The sequence below is a fragment of the Marmota monax genome, unplaced genomic scaffold (assembly GCF_021218885.2).
Source record: "Marmota monax isolate L192 unplaced genomic scaffold, Marmota_monax_Labrador192_F-V1.1 WCK01_AAM20220418_F8-fsc00027, whole genome shotgun sequence".
NCBI lineage: Eukaryota > Metazoa > Chordata > Mammalia > Rodentia > Sciuridae > Marmota > Marmota monax.
This window is the reverse complement of record NW_026694617.1, coordinates 15,524,858-15,548,767: the sequence shown is the minus strand read 5'-3', so window position 1 is coordinate 15,548,767 and position 23,910 is coordinate 15,524,858. Positions and strand designations below refer to the sequence as shown.

At 42.3% G+C, this 23,910-nt stretch overlaps 1 protein-coding gene across 3 annotated transcripts in view; it reads left to right on the top strand.

The window, feature by feature from the left end:
* The first annotated feature begins 2,864 nt into the window (after positions 1-2,864).
* Grm8 (glutamate metabotropic receptor 8) overlaps positions 2,865-23,910 on the top strand; it is a 764,371-nt gene continuing 743,325 nt past the window's right edge. For 2 of the 3 annotated variants that reach the window (XM_058572136.1, XM_058572135.1), the window contains exons 1-2: positions 2,865-2,964; positions 12,180-13,002. In XM_058572136.1, the coding sequence (XP_058428119.1) occupies positions 12,493-13,002 (510 nt within the window). In that variant the 5' untranslated portion in view covers positions 2,865-2,964; positions 12,180-12,492. Of the gene's footprint in view, positions 2,965-3,358; positions 3,637-12,179; positions 13,003-23,910 lie in introns of those variants that run through there. The other variant, XM_058572137.1, reaches the window with a different exon arrangement.

Sequence of the window (23,910 nt, the reverse complement as noted above, 5' to 3'; positions counted from 1 at the left end):
TAACCTGTGTATGAGCCTATGTTGCTTGCTTAGGAACTACTAGGTAAAATCATTGAAAACACTCAAGATTATGTTGAAAAGCCCTATTCCCTGTTAACTAGATTTCATGTGGGATTTGATTGATGGCTACATTCTGAGTTATCAAGAGTTAAGGATGATACAAAGCTAAGCATCAAAATTATACTTTCTCTAAGAGAGATCAAGCCTTCTTATCTTGATGAAGATAAGAAGGGCGGCAACAGAAAAGGCAGGGATGTGCCTGTTCTCTGCAGGTAAGATCAATAGGAAAGGAGGAAAGCAGCTCGTTAAGCATTTCTGTCTTTAGCAAATCACTCAGCCTTGTCAGGGCTCCAAAGCCACAATGGGCTGTGTTGTCCTCATTATGAAAATGGGCCCACCACAAATTATGCTATGAGCATGTATGAATGTCATAATGAATCCCACTATTATGTATAATTATAATGCACTAATAAAAACATAATTTTAAACAGTAAAAAATGCACTAATAAAAACATAATTTTAAACAGTAAAAAAAAAAAAAGAAAATAAAATGGGCAAACCAGAGCGGTCTGCTGGGCCCACAGCTTACCCAAGAAGATGCTGAAGACCATTGTATGGTAAACGGCTCTGGGTACTCAGTACTTTTAGGCTTGCTCCACCTGCCTCCTCTTTTATGTCTCTTTCCCCACTAAACGTAATAACATAACATAATAAAGGATTTATTAATATCCCTATTTCCTAGGATAACTCTGCTCAGACAGAGATCAACAGTATGGAGTTTGGGGTGGGGTGGGATGGGATGCCTGGGCTGGAGACCAGGCTGCTGAGTTTACTTCCGTACTTCTGAGGGAGGAGGAAGCTCTTCCAATCCCTAATAAAGCCCCCCAAGCTTCCTAGTAAACACGCAATGAACAGATCCACTGAGCCCCATTTCTGCAACAATTAGAGATTCTTTCCTCTTCTCACCTTCCTTGTCCCAGCACTGTACTGTATATCCCCAAAGAATTGAGATTCCTTATACAGGAAGGTTTGGGGGCCAGGGAGCATATATCTCTCTAAGCCTGCCCTCTTCCCTCCAGGTGGTTGTGGCCATAAAAGATGACTTTACACACAGGTAATTTCTCCTATGGAGGTAGGAAAGGGAACCAACCAAGGGAGAAGTTTCCCTGGGCTGGAAACCTGTAGATTTTTCTAAGTGACACAGGGTGAGGGTTTAGCTTTAAGAAACCAGGAAAAACACAACTATCTTCTCAACCGAAACTTCACACGCTAATCCTGGTCTTGGAAAAAGCAACAGCGCCAGAGAAAGTGTCTATGGGATTTTGAAACTGATTTCTGCCTCTAGTACTCTTTAGCCGCGTCCATAAACTTAGCTTTCCTTCTTCATCTGTGGAGTAGGATTAATAATTTTGATCATCTCACAGAGTTGATGTGAAAATTAAAGAAGTTTGAACAGGATATAACTACATACAGGAATTAATGAATGTTACTGTCGTGGTATTTATGAAGTTCACTATGCTTAGGAATTCCCAATGGGGAAAGAGGATCGTCCTGCTCTGTTCTCCCGCCTGTCTCCACTCTCCCTCATCTCCCAGCTGTGCCACTTTCCCCCTTCGCTGCCCCCTTTCGCAGGCTCCAGGCCTCGGGCTGGAGCTGCAGTTGCGCACGGACGCCTCTAGATGGAACTTTCTCACCAACACAAGGCTTGGCTGGCCGCAGGTCCTCCGGCGCCGGGCAGCTAAGGGGCTCTCTCACTCTTTCGCGCGTGCGGGTGCGGGTGGGGGTGGCTGAGCCATAACTAGAGGGGAGGGGAGCTGGACTGTGCACAGGAATCGCGGCGGGCTCCCACTGGCGCAGGGAATCCCGAGGTTTTCCCGCACCGCGCGGGCTCTTCAGGAGTTTTCCTGCCGCGTCTGTGGCTCCTAGAATCATCTCAATAAAATGACAGTCGCCTTGACCGCCTGTGCCCCTTCTTGAACAGTGCCCATAATGAGACCATACGTGTCCAACCTCGAGCTTCAGGGGCTCAGTAGAATCTGTCCCGGTACACTCGGGGACGGGGTGTGGGGGAGATGGTCGCGGGAGACACGGGGGGGGGATAAATGGCGGAAAGGTAACGCGGTGGGGGGCAAACTTTGCGGGGGCGGGAAACCGCATAGCTTGCGGGATCTACTTTGAGCTTCCCCACAAAGAAAGTGTGTGGCGGGACACTTGTCATCTGTGATGTATTCTTCAAAGTGACCCTGCTCGGAGCCGTGCTAGGCGGGCGGACCTTTGCGCTGCTGGACCGACTGCGGTGCTCCGCGTCGGCGTCGTGCCGCTCCTTCCCGTGGGGGCCCCGGGCTCGCCAGGCAGTTGGAGGCGCTCCGCTCCTCCACAGCCACGTTCCTCCTACCGGCTCCCGCTCCCCTCTCCCCGCAATCTTTGGGCCCTCCCCCTTTTTTGATGGGGGCGGGGCAAGTAGGGGTGATTTTGTGAAAATCAAGAACTATTGATATTTCTAGTCCCCGCGTCGCTTCTGGCTGAGGCGCAGAGGGGGGTACTGATGCACGAGTATCTTTGCCTCTGTCCGCGCCTGGGCTTCACGGTGACATCGAAATCCAGGGCTCCCGCCCTTCGGGGTTCCTCCTCCGGCTTCCCGAGGTGACTAGTTGGCGCCAAGCGATTGGCGATCCCGGGCGCGATCCCGGCCGCGGCTCCCCGCACCGCGCCGGGTGAATGGCCGCGGGAGGAGGATCGGGAGGCGCCGGGCGCAGACCAATCGCGGCCGCCGGTGGGAGTATTTGTTATTCACATGGAAGAGACTTGGAGGCGGCTCGGCCAGCTCAGCCCCTTCAGCCCCGAGATCAGCCACAAGTGCGGCCGCGGTGCTCGCCTCGCGCGGCGGTGGCGGCGGCGGCGGCGCTGACATGGAGCTGCGGGCCCCCCGCGGGCTTCCTCACCGCGCCCTCTGCGGGGAGCAGGGTAAGACTCCAAGCCCAGCAGCAGACAGAGGAAAAGAGGAAAGCCAAGTGCAGAACCACAGGAAGAAAAAGCCCTCAGCCCCCCAACTCCCTCAAACGCGGAGCTTGCTGAAAAAGGAGCCCCCCCTCCCATTTTGTTACCCTTTACAATTTTCTCCCCAAAACCGTTCAGCTGACAGCCAGGTGCACCGTTCCTTCTCAGATCACTTTAGTGATTTGCTCATCCTGAGCACAAATAGATGGCCTTGCATACCCGGAGTCTGGGAGAGAACTGGTGGGCGAAGAAACGAGAATGGGGAGAGAGGGAGAGTGGGCACCAGGGGGCGAGGGGCTGGCCGGGCATTGGAGCTTGATTGGGTGTCTGTTGATTTTACGTTGCAAATAACTAGGCAGCCACCCCTCTTGTCTTCCCATGATTACATTCCAGTGGAGAGGTTCAGAATAGAGGGAGGCTTAGCTTGGAACTCTTAGGGCTTGAAGATGTGATCCCCCAAAAGTTTAGTCGGCGAATGGGAGATTGAAGGGTGACGGGAAAGGGGCAGGCGCGCCTGGGATTCTCTGATGGGGCGTTCGGCGGCAGGATTTTAAATCGCTCTGCTTCAGATTGTCTGCCCTGGGTGACCTCCTGGACCTGCCCTGGCGGAATCCGGACTTGCCCCGCCGAGATGACGAGGTACCTTCATTTTGCCAATATAAAGCGAGGGATTTCCGAAGTTGGCGGCTTCTGGGATGAGTTGGGGTAACTCCCCCCCCCCCCGCCTTCCTGAGCTTGGGCTAGATGGATGTCTAACCAGGATCTAGGGAAGATGGGGGTCGCTGGGGATGCTGGGCGGTGGGGGTCCTCGAGACCCGCATCCCCGTGCAGCGCACGCTCTGCCTTGAGTTTGCGTTCTCTGAGTTACCACGCGAGGTTGGGATTTCCGTGTTTCCCCCAGTTCCCCGCCCCGTTTTATGGCTCTCGGGGAAACACTGGAGTTCCGTGCCCTGTTGGGGGTGGGGGAAGAGGAAAGGTCTCTGGGATCTTGAGTTTCACAAGCAAACGCGCCCCGACAGCTCCTCGGCAGATCTACAGCCAGAGCAGCCCGAGTTTCGCATGGACTAGCGCAGGGTGTGGGCGCTAGGGGCGGCCAGGTGTGGAGGGGGCGGGGGCGGGGGCGGAGGCGCTCCTGGCCGGGTTGCTATGAGAGGCAGGGTCCCCGGGCGCTCTGGGGGACAAGGACTGCCCCGGAGATGCACCAGGAAGGCAAGAAACACCAGGTACTTCCCCTCGGCCCTAGATTCTACCCAAACCGGGCTTCTATGGACCAAGGAATTGAGAAGAAAAAGGAAGATGCAGCGGGAAAGAGGGGACCCAGGGCGGGGTGAGTGGCTGCTGTCTGAGACGGAAATAGAGAAGAGATAGACCCCTCAGCTTTGCAGATGAGCAAGTCCATTTGCTCTGTCAAACAGCTCAGAGATCCCTTGAGGTTCATACAGTTAGTGAAAAATATAATAGAATCACACACACACACACACACACACACAGACACACACACACACAAATCAACAAAGTCCCCCCTCCTCCGCACCCCTGGTCTGGCACGCTCCTTGGTGCAAATGAAATAAAGAGGAGCGTGCGAGTCACCCAATTGCGCAAGACAGCACCCCTGCGTTCCCCTGAAGAATTGCTTCCCCAGTGGCCCAAATCTGGCAACCCGGGGTCAGAGGGTGGCTGCACGCCCAGACTAGTGTGATGAAAATAGATCCACTCACAGATTCCAAAAGCCCCAAACCCTCAGTTCCTCAAGGAAGTCCCACCCCGGGAGGGAATGTCTTGTTTGCCAATTGGGGGTGATCCTTTCCCACAGACTTGATGGTGTGGGAGTCTGGTGAATGCCCATTAATACACTAGGGTCTTGGCTACTACCACGATTGAATACAAATCTTGCCCATTGACACAACTGGAAGATATGGTTTGTGGTGGTATTTACAAGAAAAATTACAAGCAGGAGAAAAGCATTCTGATGATAGCTTGTATTTTGCTTGAAAGAAAAACAAAAAGAGAAAAAGAGACACCAGCAGGTAGATCTTGGATAAACAGCTTATTACACTTGACTATAATTTCCATTTTCCATCATAAAATTGTTTGTCAATAATTGCAAATGGCTACAGAAACCACTTTAGTTTACCTTGGTCACTTGCTTGTGAATAATATCTTGGAATATTTCTGTAGGAAACAGAATCACTGTGTGATATTCATTCTCTGGTTCTTGAAAATATATGGTTTGATAATTTTGAAAAGAAAAGCTTTATTCATCAGGGAAATGATTTCTAATACAATTTTCCTATTTCAGAGTCAACTACAGGTTGTACCATTTGTAAGATAAAGACAGAATTTTTACCTTTAAATATGGGATGTGGAAACAATTCGATGAGGGGAGGCTCTCTAGGAGATGTTTGCCCAGAATAAAGAAAAAAATGCTGAGAACACAACTCAATACTGTTATGTAGGCTCAATTTGTTTTATTTGGTTTGTGCTAGCTAGTTCTGCCCTATTATGCCCCCGTTAGCAAGTTATGGCTGCCTGAATAATTCTAAAAGCATCCAAATCCAAAAGGAGTAGAAAAAAGAAAGAGCTAAGCTCCAATGAGTGCAGAAGAAAGTTAGAAGTCTGGAGAGATGTGCTCTTTTCAAACTTGGCTGGGCAGGTTGAAGCTGCTTTGGGGCTTATTTAATTGGTATTTATGCAGTAAATAACCCAGCTGACATTCACATTGGTAGCATCATGTGCCAATCTTTGTGTAAGAACGTTCCATTGTCTTTAGGGCATGATGCACAGAATGCTGTACACACACTCTCGTGACAGTGATGATGTTTTTCCTTCCAAGTTTCTTTCCTGCTGCCTGCTGCCTGTGGTTAGAATGCCCAACATGAGGAGAACTTTGCTTTAGTCTGGGAGTAGCATTGCTCTGTCTCAATGTCTTAAAAGAAGATGCTGCATGGATGGAACCCACACACAGCCCAAAGCTGGCTGCCATGCCTGTTGAACAAGCTGGCTGGCAAAACTGCTGCCGTTTTCTTGATAGAACCTGATTGGGTATCACCAGATTCACACAAGTAATTTGCCCAGTAGGAATGGTTACTCCATGTTGTTCCAGGACAGGCTGTGAGCAGAGAGCCAGCTGGACAATATTGTTTACATCTCCAGAGAGGATTTCTCTTGGCTTGAAATTTAGATTTGGGCTTTATTTTTCTCTTTTTTTCCCTTTCTTTTTAATTTTTTTTCTCAAAGATGTTTTATTTTAATTTCTTCTTGGTGATTTGACAAGTTATGACAAACCCACCCAATGACTTGAACATAGTGTTATCTCATTCCAGGACCCACCTTATGGGTACTGCTGTTGGAGTGATTTGAGGAGCACTGCTGAGAGAAAGTGCCTGACTCATTGCTCCCTTGCTTTGGTTTGTTACATTGCCATAACTACTGTTAATGGTTATCTATCATTGGTAAAGGAATTATGGCTTTCCTAGGAATTATCTTAAAACTGCAGATGTTCCAATCGGGAGGAATAGGAATGCATCTTCAAGTTTTGATAACTGCTGATGAATTCACTCCCTGGGGAGTATGCAGGTAATGGGAGAGCAAGGTCTTGAGGTCATGAACCATGGGACATGCCAGCACTGTGGGAGGGAAGAGATTCAGCTCTGAGAAAGGCAGAGCAGGTGAGGGGAAGTGGGAAGATGTAGGAGAAGCCCCAGAGGAGTGTGTGGAGGTTGTTGAATAGGGTTGGCTGATTTCTTACTTTTCCTGGCAGGATTAGGCCTAAAGATAGAAATGGTTTATTGGCTGGCTCTTCTAGTGTAATAAACCCCAGTGGTAGAAGCATTACATTCTTCTTACACTTTAGAAAGGTTTTCTATTGTCCTATTTTCGCTTCAAAAGCTACCTGATCACTAATTCCTTAAGAATAGTCCTTTGGATGCTCATAAGTGCCCATGACCTTCATTTCCCCAGATCAGATATTGTACTTCCATGTACCTTCCTTATATGTCCTTTCCTCTAGTTTTCCTTTGAGGTCTCTGCTCTCAGTATGGGCTCTCCAAGATTAATTCTTGACACATGACTGTCATTAATGTCTGACTGGCTATGCATGTGATGGGAAAGTGGTCTTCTCAGATCTTTCAAGTAATAATACACCAGAAAATACTTTATTTCTAGGGCTGATGGCTAAACTAATAGCATCCCTGTACATTCTTATAACACTTTTATAAAGTACTTTTACACACAGTATGTCATTTGATTTCTCAGCCTGAAAGATGGTCGGAAATTATTCCCCATTTTAAAACAAAGAAACCAGGATAAGTGACTTGCCCAATGCAACACAGTTGTGGGGAGTGATACTAGAATAAGGGTCTTCTAGGACCCCGAATATCCCACTTACACCCCAAATGATCAAAGTAGGGTTAGCTCCATAACCATTAGGGTCTCCTGCACCTAGCAGGCATGGAGAGAGGCAAAGGTGAGTACTGCATTTGAATCCAGCCCTGAGAATTTAGAAACAGACATATAATCTGTTTCCAGGTCCTCATATTCAGACACCAACCTCAGGTAGACTTTAGAAAGGAAATGAGATGATGTGTAAGGCTTCAGGCATACCATAGGCATTCAATAAGTATTAGTCTCAACTCCTTTCTCTCTTCTTACCTGTTGTATACTATAAAAGTGGCTTCTCATTTCTTTAAATATGGTCTTTTTATGCAATAGTTGTTATTGGAAAAATAAGGGTGCAGATTGAATTCTACTACATCAGAATGCATTTCAAATACATGGGATTTAGCTATTTAAAGAAAACCTGTGGTGAATTCTTTTGTAATGCAAATAATCACCTTCTCATTTATCTGTTTAGTAAGTTGAGCTTCTTGCAGCTCAGATTTTCTTAATATGGGGACTGCTTGTCTAGAGGAGCTTTCACAGCCCCCTTTCACTGATGGGAAAAAAGACATTCAGCTTGCAAATAAAATCAGTGATTGTATTCACTTGGATAAGCCTTGCTCTGATGTTTGAGCACAATCTCATTGTCCCTTATCATTAAATAAGAGAATCTCAGAGTGGGAAGCTGGAAGACACCTTAGAAATTGTATGGTTTATCTCACTTATTTCACAGATGAGGAAATGGAAGCACCACAGAAATGAAGTGACATGTTCGGTGTCACCAGCCAGTGACTGCCAGACAAGGATTCAATTCCAGGCCTTGTTGCCAGGGGAGAACTCTCGCTGCCCTATCCTACTCTGTCCCCACCAAGGATCCACACAGTAGCAGCCTGAGAGATGGTACAGAAATGTAATGCATTTTTCAACAACCAGAAAGAGCTGCAAGTGTGGGCAGTTTCAAGTGAAACTTCTGGTTTAGCAATTTGATGAGTTGGTGACAACATTTAGCTTAACCTTTTTGTTAAAGAGCCGAATGGCATGCAGTGTAGGAATACTGCTTTGGCCTTTTTATAAGAAAAAAAATTATAATTCTTGGCTAATGACATTTCTCAGCAAGGATTTTACCATGTCATACCTTAATTGTTCTTGGAGGAATACACAAAGGCTGACCCTGATAGACCCTGTGTGTGGCTGTGGTCCTGTTCCCCTTGGCACCAACCTGGCCAGGAAGCCAGATTTGAAGTACAGATATTTGGATAAACAGAACTGGTTATTTTCAACACTTTGAGAGATTAAAAAACCACTCTCTTGGAATGTCCCCAGATTCTCCCACATTGTTGTTCTTAAAGAGCTGATCACTGAAGATATATACAGTATTGAAATATTTCAGCAGAAGGGCAGGACTCTCACTTTCTCATACTGCCATGGCCAGTTTCTGCAGAACTGGGGGATTTCTCAGAGGATAGTACCCACCTTGGGGGCCTGAGGATTTTGAGGGTGCTATAACTTGCAAGTTCTAGACTTGGGGCTATAATAAACCTTTTGGAGCCTTCTTTTCTCATTTATATAAGAATTAATGATCAATGTTTGGAAATTCATTGGGATTCTATTTTAGGTCAGTATCTCAGACTTTGGAAAAGAAGATACAGAGAAAATAAAAAGAAGCAGAATTCAGGACTTTGGCTCACTTGAGCTCTCTTTACTAGTCTTTCAAGAAACAGCTGGAACACCATTAGGGAGCCACAGGCTCAAGTTCCATATAGGGGGTCTTCTCCCCAGGAGACCAGGCCCACAGGAACATCAGTGGAAGGGCTGGTGATATATAATGTATGGTGTACTTGGAGTGGATTGAAATGGGGTGAACGGGAAGGACTAGGAGGGATCATGGGTAAGCTTGCCTGCAGGGTTGCACAGCCCCTCCCTGGGGGCCCAGGGGTAGTGCTGAGTATCCCTTCCTCTCCGAGGTCATTTTCAGAAGGACAGTCTTCAAACCCCCTTGATAAAGTCCATCAGCATAGGCCAGTTCCTTCCAGCCTCAGAAAAAGGTCAGTTACTTAAAATCAAACATGGAACATGAAGCAGAGCTATTTGGGTCTATAGTGCAGAAAGGTCATTATTTCTTTAAAATTCATTGATTCCAACTGGGATGAGTTTGGATTAAAGCTCACAAGAGTGCTATAAGAGCAAGATTGGGCAATGTAAGATCGTACAGTGAAACCTCGGTTACAAGGTTTTTCATGAACTTTCATATATATTTTTTTCCTTAGAATTTAAAAGGGAAACTAAAACTTCTAGCTATCAAGCCGTCTGTGATTTTCATGGCAATGTATCAGACTCTGCAATAACTGCAGTATTCAAACATTTTGTAAGTAGCTCTGATTTTATTTTTAAAATGACAAGCAAAATTCAGCAAAAACCTTACCAACTGGACAAAACCACAAAAAGTTGCTCAGTTTTAGTAGAAAAGGAATTAGAAACCAGATTAGCAATGGTAAAGCTGCAGTTAACTGAGCATGTCCCCTGTCCAGGAACTGTGTTTACCATATGCTCCTTTATGGGCAAGAAAATCAAGTGCTAGAGAGCTTGCGTGCAATTGATTCTATGTTGCAGAGGAGGAAACTCAAGTGAGCTGTCCAATAAACTTATAACCCAAACAGAACCTCTCGTTTTTCATTTCAATGCATTCACTCACTAAACCAAAAGATTCTTGCTTCATTGCTCTCCATTCCACGACCTTTTCCTTAAATTAAACTTCCAAACAGACATAGGAGATACTAAAGAGACTAAACATTATTACAAACACCAATACATTTTAAAGAAATTCATTTATTACTTTCAGGACTGCATCATAGGTAAGGATTCTTTGTGATTAGAAGATAGATTGTTTATATGTTCATCTATAATTGAAAACCACTTATTCTCTTAAGTGTTTGAGTAGGTGGGAGGTGAGGTGGCATAAGGAAGGAAAGCTGATCTTTGGAGAACAGATTCTATCTGTTCCCCTTCACCTTATTTGTTTATTCTTGATTCTATCAGAAAAGAATGTATGGGACACCATTCCAGCCATGGGGACTTGGTTTCATTTTCTAAATTAGTGGTCAGAGTTACTGAGGTTTTACCATCATAAAACTGATCTTCCCTGTGAAACTGTAAAACACAGTCTTACTTCTCTTGATGGGTTGTATATGGTCCATACCTTAAATGGTCTCATCCAGAAAGCTGAGTAGACTTTCCAAGTGTTTCCTTTGGTGGAATACTTGAGGCCAGGTTCTTGTGGAATCAGATTTTTAGAGGGAGAATGGCTGCTAGGAGAACTGAGTGGTGAGAAAAATCAGAAGAGGACTAAGTTTTGGGGGGCAGTGTAGAGACATCCAAAGCTTACCATGTGCCAGGAGACAGCAATACTTGTGGCAGGCAGCATAGAACTATCTTAGCAGAGTGGGCCCTGGTTGGCCAGGCTCCAGGTAGACACTCAGAAATACAGCTCAACGGGCCTACTAAGAACCCCTTTCAAATCTGAAAATGAAAAAAAAAATGCCTTTCTCTGAAGGCATTTGGGCATCTGTTCAGTTGTCCCCTGGGGAAGCACCATCCTTCCTTTTGGGACAAGGAGGATGGAAAGAAAATTTTATGAACTGGAACCTGAACAAGTGAATGGAAAATACAACCAGATGTTGGTTAGGTAGGGTAGAGGGAAATGGGCCAAATTTCAGGTTTCAAACTCATATATAAAATAGGTTAGAAATGAGCATTAGATTAACCATCCTGCCAAAATAAATTGATCCTGTTTATTCCCTTAATTATCTGTACGTTTCAAATCTCCCATTCCCTATGTTAAGTCAGTTCTCATTTTCAGTTAAACCTCTTCAAAAGACTTTTGAAAGAATTTCCTGGAATTCTTTAAGGACAAAGGCCCTAGAATAAACTTTTTCTATAGATTTGCCTGTAGACTTTTTCACTCTAGGTTATTTCTAGTCTTGATGAAATAACTGTTTCCCCTTACTGAGTCAGACAAAATTAAGAAGGTTTTCAATTGATCTCCAGCTCTGAAGTGCTCCTCGTGATTCTAGGATCAAGGCGTGTTTACTTCAGAACTGTAAGCATGCCCTGACAAATTAATTGGGAACTCTGACAATGGTAATAGGAAGATCTTCACATATAACCCTCCCTTTGTGTTTAATTTTCAAGTCTTTGTTTTGTTATGAGAAAATGATAAGATGGCTTACAGGAAAAAGCTGGTATTCTATGTTAAAATTTTCACAAGCTATAAAACTTACATATTTTGATATCTTTATAGGTTCTTTCTTTTTTGTGATTGAATAATCACTTTTACCCACTGGGAAATCTAGGACACTAAAAAAAAATGTCATTAAAAGATGACTGGCTTGTTGAATATACCACCTTTCATTATGATTTTGTGGACAAAATTTAAATGCTGACTTCAAATAGCTGTAAAAAGTAAAAATAAAATTGCAAAGAAATAATGCCATTCATCACAGGGTATTTAGCTGCGTGGAAATAGGATTTATTGAAATAAAATGATAAATAAAAATACTTTCTGTCTTGAGAGAATCAACCTAGTTTCTGATACTTTTCTGTTTCTCTTGCTCTAAAAGCGTCATCAATCTCCCTGTTTAGATGCAGTGTGGCCAGGTGTTCAGAATCACAGGGGGACAAAAAGAATTAGTTTCTTACCGAATAGGGGAAATTAAAAAAAAAAAAGAGGTTGGTTTAAACAGGGCTTAAATATACAAAAATCAGCTCCACTAAACTGAACGCCTTTTCTTCCCTCCCCCTACCCTCAGGAATAATTCTGCTACAGGGCTGACTTCAAGGATGTGAATCGTTGACCTCATGCCAACATCAGAACCTCAGATGTTATTCTAATTTTTGCATCATTCCAGGCAAGTTGACTTTATATGGGGTAAAACTGAACCTTAAGGGTCTGATGGAATTTCACTGTGACGTTCACATCAAGACAACTTGCTGAAACCCACAGAGCCTTTCCCCCATGGGACCTGATGGTAGCCTCCAGAAGGTGCAGCCTCAGGTGGTCCCCCGTCTTCTGTGGCAAGAATAAACTTTGGGTCTTGGATTGCAACACCACTTGTGGAGAAAATGGTATGCGAGGGAAAGCGATCAGCCTCTTGCCCTTGTTTCTTCCTCTTGACCGCCAAGTTCTACTGGATCCTCACAATGATGCAAAGAACTCATAGCCAGGAGTATGCCCATTCCATACGAGTGGATGGGGACATCATTTTGGGGGGTCTCTTCCCTGTACATGCAAAGGGAGAGAGAGGGGTGCCTTGTGGGGAGTTGAAGAAGGAAAAGGGGATCCACAGACTTGAGGCCATGCTTTATGCAATCGACCAGATTAACAAGGACCCTGATCTCCTCTCCAATATCACTCTGGGCGTCCGGATCCTTGATACATGCTCCAGGGACACCTATGCTTTGGAGCAGTCACTTACCTTCGTGCAGGCATTAATAGAAAAAGACGCTTCTGATGTGAAGTGCGCTAATGGAGATCCACCCATTTTCACCAAGCCCGACAAGATTTCTGGAGTCATAGGTGCTGCCGCAAGCTCCGTGTCCATCATGGTTGCTAACATTTTAAGACTTTTTAAGGTAGGTAAAGGCATTGTCTTTCTGATCCTTGTAAATGGTTGACTCCAAGCGGAGATTAAAGAAGAAAGTGAAGATGAGGATGCCTATAGGTAGACCCTTTCTGTGTCACCAGGTTCCTCAGAAGGGGCATTCTGTGTCTGGGTTTCTACACGTGTTTTAATTCTACTATTTACAATCAATTGGATCAATCGTAACTGTTTTTCCCAAATAAAGAGAAAAATGGTAAGGTCTGTGACATATTGGGTCCTTACTATCTTGGAATGATATCCTCAGTAAGGTTCATTTTTAATTAAAGCAAGCATTTTTAGAGAATAATGAATACTTAGCACATTGATCATACAGCATGTTTCATCGGTGTTTGAGGTATGTATGAGATAATTTACTTGGTGAGACTTCTCTGAGGTGAGATGCTCTGTTGTGACAAAAGTTCCTGTGTGAAGAAACAGTATTTATTACTAAAGCGTAGATGGGAGTGACACTCTGGGAGATAAGATGGCCATAAAATTGTCAGGCTTATTATAACTACAATAGAGCAGAACCTCATTAATTCAAACTGCTCCAATGCAGACTTGGAATAATTACATATAATTCTTATTGAGTTAATAGTTCAAATTTAACAGGATAAATCAAGACACTTTGATTTAAGTTTGATGATCTATTACTTATACACTGAATTTATATGTTGATTAAAATTGGCAATATGAAATACTATATGTAAAAACAGTTTGAAAAGTACAAAGTGCTATAAAAATAGTTATTGTAACTCACCATTTTCATTAACTTTCTCATCTTATTTATTAATATCCATTTTGTAGTCTTTTGTAACAGGCATATTTTTAAAAAATTGAAAATACTTTTCACTCTGATTTCTTACTCAGTGGGACTTGATTTTTTCCAACTTAACCTGAATTAATGAGGCTTCATTTTTTTATTGTGAGAAATGATTCCCATGAATATTAAATTTAAAGTTGGATAGATGACAGACATAGTGACAAAAATGAACAAAGTGATAGAAAACTTCACAAAAAAGATGAAAGAGATTGAATCAAAGGCTTTCTGGTTTGGAAGATATCTTGGGGGCCCCATCTAGTTTGGTCCACGTCTCATGCTGGATCCTCTCCAACATCCCCTGAGAGGCTGCGCAGCCGCTATATGAATTCCCTTAGTTTAGAGGAAAGAATGCTAAGAGGCAGCTTTCATCAATTTCAGTTTGATGAAATTTCCTCAAATGAGGAGGCTATTGAGTAGAAGCTCTCTGTGTCTGAGGCATACTGGAGAGGCACACACAGGCCCCAGGGAGCACACAGACATTTGAGCAAGACATTAGGCTCAGTCTCCTGGTAGTGAGGACATTAGGCTCAGTCTCCTGGTAGTGAGAGGACACAGGATCAAATAGGCAGCCAAAGGTGCCCTCATCCTCTGTCTTCTGAAACCCTCAAAGGAAGCTAAGCATTTGCCAATAATCTCTCTTGGGCTGATGGACTCCTTTCCTGGAGGCAAGGTGCCCAGCCAGGATTCTCCAGGGTTCTCCCACCCTCTAGAGTCTCAGATCCTTCCCAGAGGTTCCAATTCTGTGCTGTGTGGCATTTTCTGCTGTGGGGTCTTGTCTAGCTCAGCCATTTTCCCAACTGTTCCCCCCATGCTGATTTGACCTTCCTCTTTGCCTGCTCCAAAGCATTCCTTTTCAGTTCTTAACTCAGTGACTATGACTCAGAAATACTTAGAGGAAAACTCTAATAACGATCTCCTCCTTTCTCTGACCTTCTTCTTATATGTTAATGTCCATTGCCATCAAATCCCACATTAATACCTATGAATCTGTCCCCTACCTGTAGTGTCCAGCCAAAAGTAGGCAAGGATTTGAGGAGTGGGGTGGAAGAGATAATGAGCTTATCTGAGGTTTTCAAAGCTTGTTTACATTAATTTTTACCACAGTATCGGCTTGTCTGTAAGATGGTGATAATAATACTGTAATAATAGTAATACCATGTTAGGTTGTTAGGTATATTTAATTAAGAGAAAATGCAGTTGAAGGGTTTTGTCAGAACCTTTGGTTCCTTGGGCTGCTGAAGGAAACTTCAGGCCATCTGAAGGTGAGAGGGGAGTTTTGTTTTGCATAGGCTGGACCTGGCTTCCTTCTGCTCTGTTCTTTCCTTACTCACTGGCTGATTCTGTTACTGTTTTGAATAATTCTGGAGGGACTCCATCTGACCAGGGGATAGGATTACTATTGATCCTCTGGGCAGAGTCAGTGCTCTAGGCCAACTCCTGAGCTACTGCTCAGCACTCCAGGAGGCTGCTCTGGCTACTCTTGACTGACCATAGGGAGTGGGTTATATTTGGCCAGGAGGGGGCGCTGATAATGGTAGAAGTCATAACTAACACCATCAGTACACTGGTGAGTGCACACATTTAACCCTCAGGAAATAAATCTGTTTATTAACCAAGTTACTGAATTCAAAAAATTGATCTCATTCAAAAGTGAGTCAGTGAGAGGGTGTAGATGCTCAGCCAGTCTTTCAGTTGAACCTGAAACCAAATGAATGCGAATTAGATAATTCCAATTTATTGTGTGCCTCATTAATTCACTTTGATGATTGATATACGACCTCCAGCTAGCATTCCACAGTGATTTTAATTATGAAATAATGATAGTTGCTCTTGGGATAAAAAATGGTCCACTTTACAATATGGATAACTTCTGTTTATACCCCACATGCTAGGACTGACATGAAATATTAGTATAGTTATCAAAGAAATGATTAACAAAGCATTAGAGATTGGGATTCGTTCCATTTTGAAAAATAATCATCTTTTTAAGCCAAATGCTATGACTTGAATGAAAGGAAATTTTAGGAAAGTTTATGACCCCTGCAGAACAGCAGCACAAGACTTACAGAATCTAAACAGATGCACAGAAATCCATGTGCTGCCACTATTCCTGTCTCTTAGTCTGAGAACATACAAACAATCAAGTTTTCCTCTTGATCAGGGGTGATAAAAGAGCTCTTGTGAATTTACTTTCCTGCTCAGCAATAAACATGAACTAGATTTGAAGAACATGGCTGGAACCTGTTTAAAATTTTATAGAAAATATTTGGGCCCAAACTAGAACTTACCTCTGAATGTCTTAGTTCTCTTTTTTTGGACAATTTTGGAAAAGTCTGTCTCTACCCCAGAACTTGTCTGAACTGAATTCTGAAGGAGGCTGCATCCTCCAGGCATCCCCTTCTACTTTTCTTCAGTCTTGTCTCTCCTGTGACAACCTGTCCTGTCCTGTGCCCCTCTATGTTCTTCTAATCAAATCTCCTACAAAAGATCCATGTATTATCTGGCATCTGCATGTTAGTGTATCTGTGTTTAAGTCCGAAGGGATTTCATTTGCACAGGATCAAATGGAATGAAATGATCCGTCTTTGTAAAGGAGATTCCAGCCTCAGCAGGGGAGGTTCATTTAGTCTCCACATGGACACCACCTCTGCCTGGAGTATTGAGGGCCTGGCTCATTTGATCTAGAGGGAATTGGTGTTGTCCTTTTTGTTTTTCTTCTTAGAAAGAAAACTCAGAAGCAAATGAAAAAAAAAAAAAAGAAAAAAAAAAGGTCCCTTTAATTTCAGAGATGAATGCACAAGGGGAATCAGACACTACCTGGGAGCAAGAAACACTGTGTGGCTTAGGTTTACAGGATACTGAATGCTCAATTAGAACCATAGTTCTTAACCCTGGCGGGTGGGGGTGGGGTTGTTGGGGTGGGGGTGGGGGGGTTGGGGTGTGGGGGGGTGGAGGCTTATGTCACTCTCTCTTCCCCCATCAAAGGGTGTGTGTCAGGTTATCAAAACTATCTGCCTCTCCAATGGCAGGACCCAGTGAGTGAATCTGTGACCCCTTCCTGCTCTCTCTGGGAGCTACTTTTCTCAGAGGAGTGGGAGTGTCCCATATCCCTCAGGTGTGCTGAGAGTGGAAGCAAGTTTGCAGAATAGTTCCGCCCAATACAAAGGTGGCAGTGACCCCTCAGGGCCTCCTGTATTGTAGCAAGCCCAGGAAAGAGGTGTCTAGCTCCCAGAGTTTGGGTAGCTTGAAAAATAGTTTTTTTTTTTTTAAAATGAGGTGTCTTCTGGGAAGCCCGTAGATTAAATTTATTTATGTTTAATAAAGAGGTCCATTTTGTTGCCATTTTTTTCTAGACATTTCTAGCCCTTTCCTTTACATCAGGTCTATTCCTCAAAACACTAATCATATGTCTTAACTTTGGGCAAAGGATGAACATTCTGAGTTAAAAAGAGCACATTGATGCTGCAGGTAATGCAGGAAAGATGTCCTCAAAGATGCATTGGGTTGTAAGAGGACAGGGTCAGATTTCTCCCTCTTCTGTTTTTCTAGTTAACTTCACCTGGATTGTTAATTTTCTACTCTTGAAGGATAGGGGTTAGATAGTCTGTAATGTATTTTTCCTTCCCAAGCAATCAAATGAGACTTTTCAATAGCAATCCATTTGTGGGTGGGATAGATAATTTCTCCTTGTGTGGAACTGCGCTGGTTATAAATGGCTAAAATTGATCTTCATATGAAATAAATGAAATACAGCGAAGTATCCCACTTCCCTGGAAGTCTTTGCCTACTTTGCTGTGTTAACAAAGATATATTTTCTTTCAAGAGACTCTACCAAATGTAGCAATCACTAAAGCCAAGTTTTTGCAAGTTATTTATTCCATACAATGGATTTTATTAACTGTAAACTCTGAAGAGGTAAATCTGCCATATCCAGGCTCATCTAGTTAGATGGACAGATAAATGACCACAATCAATAAACTCAACAGGAGGTAAACATTTCATGTAAGACTTATTTAAGGGCAAATAGATAACAGAAAATTGAAAGATAGACTCCTTCAGTCATTCCTTTGGCTTTGTAGCAAGCTCTAATTTAACTATGAAAAGAGCTCATTTACTTTAGATCAGATACTCTCTTCCAGTGACCCAAAGCAGTGACATTGGATGAGAATGAGCCCAGAGAGATCTGTCAAAAGCATGCACTTGGTAGTCTCTCTCTCTTAAAACTCTTTAATGATTACCATTCTGAACTCTTTATCCCACAAAGGTTCACTTCAACTTTGCCAAGGAAGTCTTTTCTCACTTTCTTCGACTAGATTAAGTTTCTTGTTACCTGTACAAAGAAGCCTCCTGTACTTCCTCTTTTTAACATGCACTGCTCACTGTTGTAGTTGTCTGTACTCATGTGTATCCCCCATTAGACCATAAGCACTTTGGGCAGGATCCATGTGTATCTCCTTTATACATGTCCAGGAAATCAGTAAATGTTGAATGGATGAGTGAACCAACCATATCCCTACACTCACTCCCTTGTCCTACTCCCAAATATTGGAAATAATATTTGGGCAGATAGGACAGAAATAGAATTTTGTGTATTCTTCTTTTATACTTTTTTTTTTTTTTAGAAAAAGGAACAGAAGGAGGAAGAAGTGTGGAGAAAAAAGGAAACATGGTGTATTTTGGGAGTTCTATTTTCACATGCTTCCTCGTTTTCCTTCGCATTCATATTCTCTCTAAATAGATTTTAAAGTTAAAATTTAAATGAGTAGAGTACACAAGTACATTCTCATTTTGAAAGGTTTGAGCAATAAATAATTTAATAGTGTAAAATAGAAGGGGTCTATATCCCAACACATCTATTAATAAAATTACACATGCACACATGATTTTATTAATAGCTATGTGTCTTATAACTTTCTTTTCTACTTAATAATAAATGTGGGAGAGATTTCCATGTTGGCTAATATAGGTCTGCTCAGTGATTGTTAACCCTGGCAGCACATTAGTGTTACCTGGATAGCTTTTTAAAAAATCAAAAGCCGAATGTTCTCTCTGATATCGTGGATGCTAACACACAATAAGTGGGTAGGGTGGGGAGGGAAGAATAGAAGTACTTTGGATTAGACAAAGGGAATGAAAGGAATGGGGGAATGGGAATAGGAAAAACAGTAGAATGAATTGGACATAACTTTTCTGTGCTCACATATTTCACACAACCAGTGAAACTCCTCATCATGTACAACCACAAGAATGGGAAGTTATACTCCATGTATGCATAATTTGTCAAAATACATCTTACTATTATGTATAACCAAATAGAACAAATAAAAAAATTAAAAAATATGGATGCTCAACCCTGTCCAAGATCAATGAAATTGGGGTAGAGCCCTGCCTTTATACATTTTAAATAATTACCAGGTGATTCTAATATTTGTCCAGGATTGAGAATCATAAGACATTAATGGCTGCTTGATTTTTAATTATATGAATAGACCATAATTTATTTTACAAATCCCTGATAGAGAAGCAATCAAAGGTTATGTCCCTTTGATTTCTTTCTCCTTCTCCTTCTCCTTCTCCTTCTCCTTCTTCTTCTTCTTCTTCTTCTTCTTCTTCTTCTTCTTCTTCTTCTTCTTCATCCTGAGGATTAAACCCAGAGGCATGTTACCACTGAGCTACATCCCCAGCCCTTTTTATTTATTTATTTTTAAATTTTGAGACAGGTCTTGGTCAGTTGCTTAGGACCTTGCTAAGTTGCTGAGGCTGGCCTTGAACTTGCAAACTTCCTGCTTCAGCCTCCTAAATCACTGGGATTATAGGTGTGCACCACTGTGCCCAGCTTCCCTTTGATTTCTTAAGATCTTTTATCATTTGAAAAATAGTCCTAACAATGTTAGAGCCTCATCCAAACACTGTGAGCTCTCGAATGAAATTTGGTATCAGAGGGTCATTTCTTGGACCATTGAAAGGGCTGAATTAATGAATAAATAACCACAACCATCTTGCTATAGGGCAGACTCCTGGGACATAGGCATACATCACAGGCTGTGGCCCTTCATAACTTGGAATGGGTGTAGTGGAGATGTGCTCAGACTGTGAAAGAAGCTCTGTGACTCTGGCTGGGTGGAACAGATTTAAACATGGTGAATTTAAATCTTTCTTACTTTTTTCTTTTCTGTAGCCCCAAATGGTCTAAAAATCCTACAGCAAATACAAAGGACATTTTAAGAGCTTATTTAGTGATAAATGCCTGTCTTTTGGGTACCTGAAACAATGAGTTTGTTTTAAAAGTAGCAAGAAATCTTTTCATGAGAATTGCTTGTGTTTGGATGCCATATATATATATATATATATATATATATATATATATATATATTAAGTTGTCTAGAAACCTTTCTAGGACAAGTCAATGTAGCTGTCAATAAATAAATAGATCTATATAAGGAAAGTACTGTTCTTTCTACTAATTGACCCTAAAGATAACAGTATTTAAAATTTTATTTTATAGGTCTTATTTTTTTAGAGCAGTTTTGGGTTTACAGAAAAACTAAAGATTACAGTGATTTTATTTGATTTTAGTACAGGTGTCTGTTTCACAGGTCCCCCCGCCCCCCGCCCCAACCAAAGGTTATAACTTCCTCAGAAGACAAAATTTGAAGGATGTCTTATGGCTCCAGTTCAGTGGCTCTCAAACTTAGCATGCATCAGAATCACCCAGGGGGCTTGTTGAAACACAGATTGCTGAGCCCACCTTCAGAGTTTCTGATTCAGTAGGTCCAGGGTGGGCTCTGAGAATTGGCATTTCTAACAGTTCCCAGGTGATGCTGATGTTGCTGTTTTGCAGGCCACGCTTTGAGAACCACCGCTCCATACAAATTGCTTGCTGGCTGACTTAGCAAGTCAAAGGATGCAAAGCAAAAACGAGATTTCACAATATTCTGTCTGACAGCAGCCTTTTTTCTTTCGACTCCTACCTGGTTAGACTTCTGTTCATGTTGGTCATAATCACAGCAGCTGCTGTATGCATCTATTTTTAATTGTGCGCTCCTTTGGAAGTTGTGTTCCTTATTAAATAATGCATCGCTCGGGAGTCGTGATCGGTGTAATGGTCACTGGGACACGATTCCTAAAGCAGGGTCACCCAGATCCTGCCACTTTTACTCATTTTGACTACAGAAACAGTAGAGCAAACTGATGTAAGAAACTTAAACTGCAAGATACACATTAACTGGGAATTGAAACAGTAAGAGATGAGGGAGGCTATGATTTGTCTCAGCTCCCAGCAATTTGTCTTCAGAAACCATGACAGCTGCCTCCTGATTTCCATTATGCAATGAGATTGCAAATAACATTCCACAGCAATCTTAATCAATAGAGGGTCACAAGAGGCCCATCTTCCCCATGGTGGGGAAAGGGCCTATTTACCCATTTAATTGATATAACACACTTTCTGGCAAAAGACAGAGACATCTCTTTTAGCTATAATTGAGGACTCTTCCTATCTCTCTTAACAACATCGAAGCATACGTGTGATTTTTATGTAGTTTAAACATATAATGAACACCAGGATGGTAAGGTGGAGGAGTTTAGGAATAGTATTTATCCACAGCCACCTTTATCTATTTCCAGGATGAGGCCAATCTCTGCAGCTTTCCTTCATTAAGCCCAGCAAGCCCGTCAACATGTGTTCTCAGTGTTGGTCTTTAGTTTCCCTCCAAGATTCTTCCGGGTACCTCCTGAGCAGAGGGAGGCTGGTTTCCTTAGTATAATCTAACCCTAGATCTGCTGGTTAATTCAGAGAAGTCATGGCTCAGCCTCTGTGTATCCCCCACAGCCCCACAAAGCCCTGGGACATGCGGATGGTAACGTATCCTGTACTAGCATCTTACTCTTGCTTTCCTTCACATGGATTGAGAGTGAACTCTAGCTTTCTTCAGTTCGTGGACTATTTCTTATACTTTAAGTATCTACGTCATGTTAATTCTATGTATTTGGGTTCTCAGAATGCTTGTATTTATATTGCTTATAGAGCAAATGCCATATCCTATTCATGCAGATTTGTTAGATATTTGTGTCTTGTAGATATTATCTTTTTTATCAGAAGCTGTGTATTCAAACTATAGAATATTATGAAGTACTTATCTAGTTATGCTGATATTCTTAAGAGATGAATATGAATTATATGACATAGCTCAGGTTATATGGCCAGACTTGCTGGGTTTGAGTTCTGATATAATATATATTAACTGTGTGACTTTAAGCAAGGTAGTTATTCTCTCTAAATATAGCTTTATTATCTCTAAAAATGTAGACAATTGTCCCTCCTTTATAAGATTTCTAATGTAGGCTGGTAAAATGAAATGCATAGAGTCCTAAGCAAATCCCTGGTACAGAGTAAGCACCATGCATATTGGTTATGATGCTGCTGAAGAGGAAGGTATTATGTCTCCCCATCAGCTGGACATGAATTTTGAGTTGTACTTCTCCAATTTCTCAACCATTCATACTGACTTACCCTATTTTATGAATAATGACAGATTAACATTAAAGGTGTAGTCACTGGTCAAGAAACCAGAACAAAATGATAGGTCCAAATGGGTTCTGGTATAGAGCAAGGCTGTAGTGTTCTTCAAGGCCAAACTTGAGACTGAGACCTTATCAGCTCATGTGCTAGCCAGGTGAGCTAATAAGTAGGAAAGTAGGGTAGCTATTGTAGTCCAAGTGTGTGTGTTCATTAGTGAGAGTCAGTTTTATTTAAAAAACAACAAACTAAGGGAAAGACTGGGTAGAAAAGCTTTGCTAAAATTCAGTATCTCTTCTGCACCTGAACAAAAGTGCCCTTAGGATTTAGTTATGCAAACAAAACAGAACCAAACAAAACAATTCTGGCTTGACTCTGCAGGACCCCAGTTTTTGATGGTAGAATTGTGGTTGAAGGTGGGCAGCTAACTAACCCCAGGGTAGATGGCAGGGTTGGACAGACAACACGTTCACAGTCAACTAAGACTGCTACCCTCTGTTCTAGGGATGTTATGGTTTATATATGAGGTGTCCTTAAAAGCTCATGTGTGAGACAATGCAAGAAAGTTTGGAGGTGAAATGATTGGGTTATGTGAGCCTAAGCCTAATCAGTGCATTAATCTCCTGATAAGGTTAATTGGGTGATAACTGTAGGCAGTTAGAATGTGGCTACAGGAGGTGGGTCATTGGGGGTGTGCTTTTGTGGTAGATATTTTGTCCTTGGTGAGAGGAGAAGCCTCTCTCTGCTTCCTGGTCCCATATCCTGAGGCACTTTACTCCACCACACTCTTCTGCCTTGTTGTTCTGCCTCACCTCAAGCCCTGAGGACTGGAGCTTGCTGTCTGTGGACTGAGACCTTTAAAACCATGAGCCCCAAATGAACTTTTTCTACTCTAAAATTGCTCTTGTCAGGTCTTTTGGTTACAACAGCAAAAAAGCTGACTAGAACAGGGAAGATTTTTTTCTTTTTCTCCCAGGGACATCTATGTAATACCGATTTCTGTCACCTGATACAAATGTTTTCAACGAAAGCACTAGTCAGAAGTAATTGCTCTAGAAGTCACATACCTTTTATTAAGTCAAATATATCAATTCTGCCCTAGTAAATTTTCATTTTAATAAAATATGGATAATTTACTCAAAGGCAGAAGGACTTCATGGGGTAGAGAAATTATGTTTACACAATGCAGACTTATACAGGTCCTTCCTAACCAGACCACATAAGACAGAACCTTATGGTAGACTCTGAAATAATGCTGAATAGTGCTTGGAATAGCTCTTTAAACTCAGTGCTAAATTCCTTTACTCCCCCCGCCCCTCAAGAGAAGCAGAATAGTGTTAGCAGTTTACCCATTTTTTTCCTCCTTCTTTAACCTAATGGTGAAACAGATAAATGGGAAATTTGCAGTCAACTCACCAATAGGTATTTATTCAGACCCCTGTAGGTATGTGTACCATGTTTGACACTGCAGCAGATAATAGGAAAGAAATATAAGATCCTAAGCTGTCATGTTGCTTGGAATCTAGTTGAAGATAAATTACTAACATGTAAAATAACAG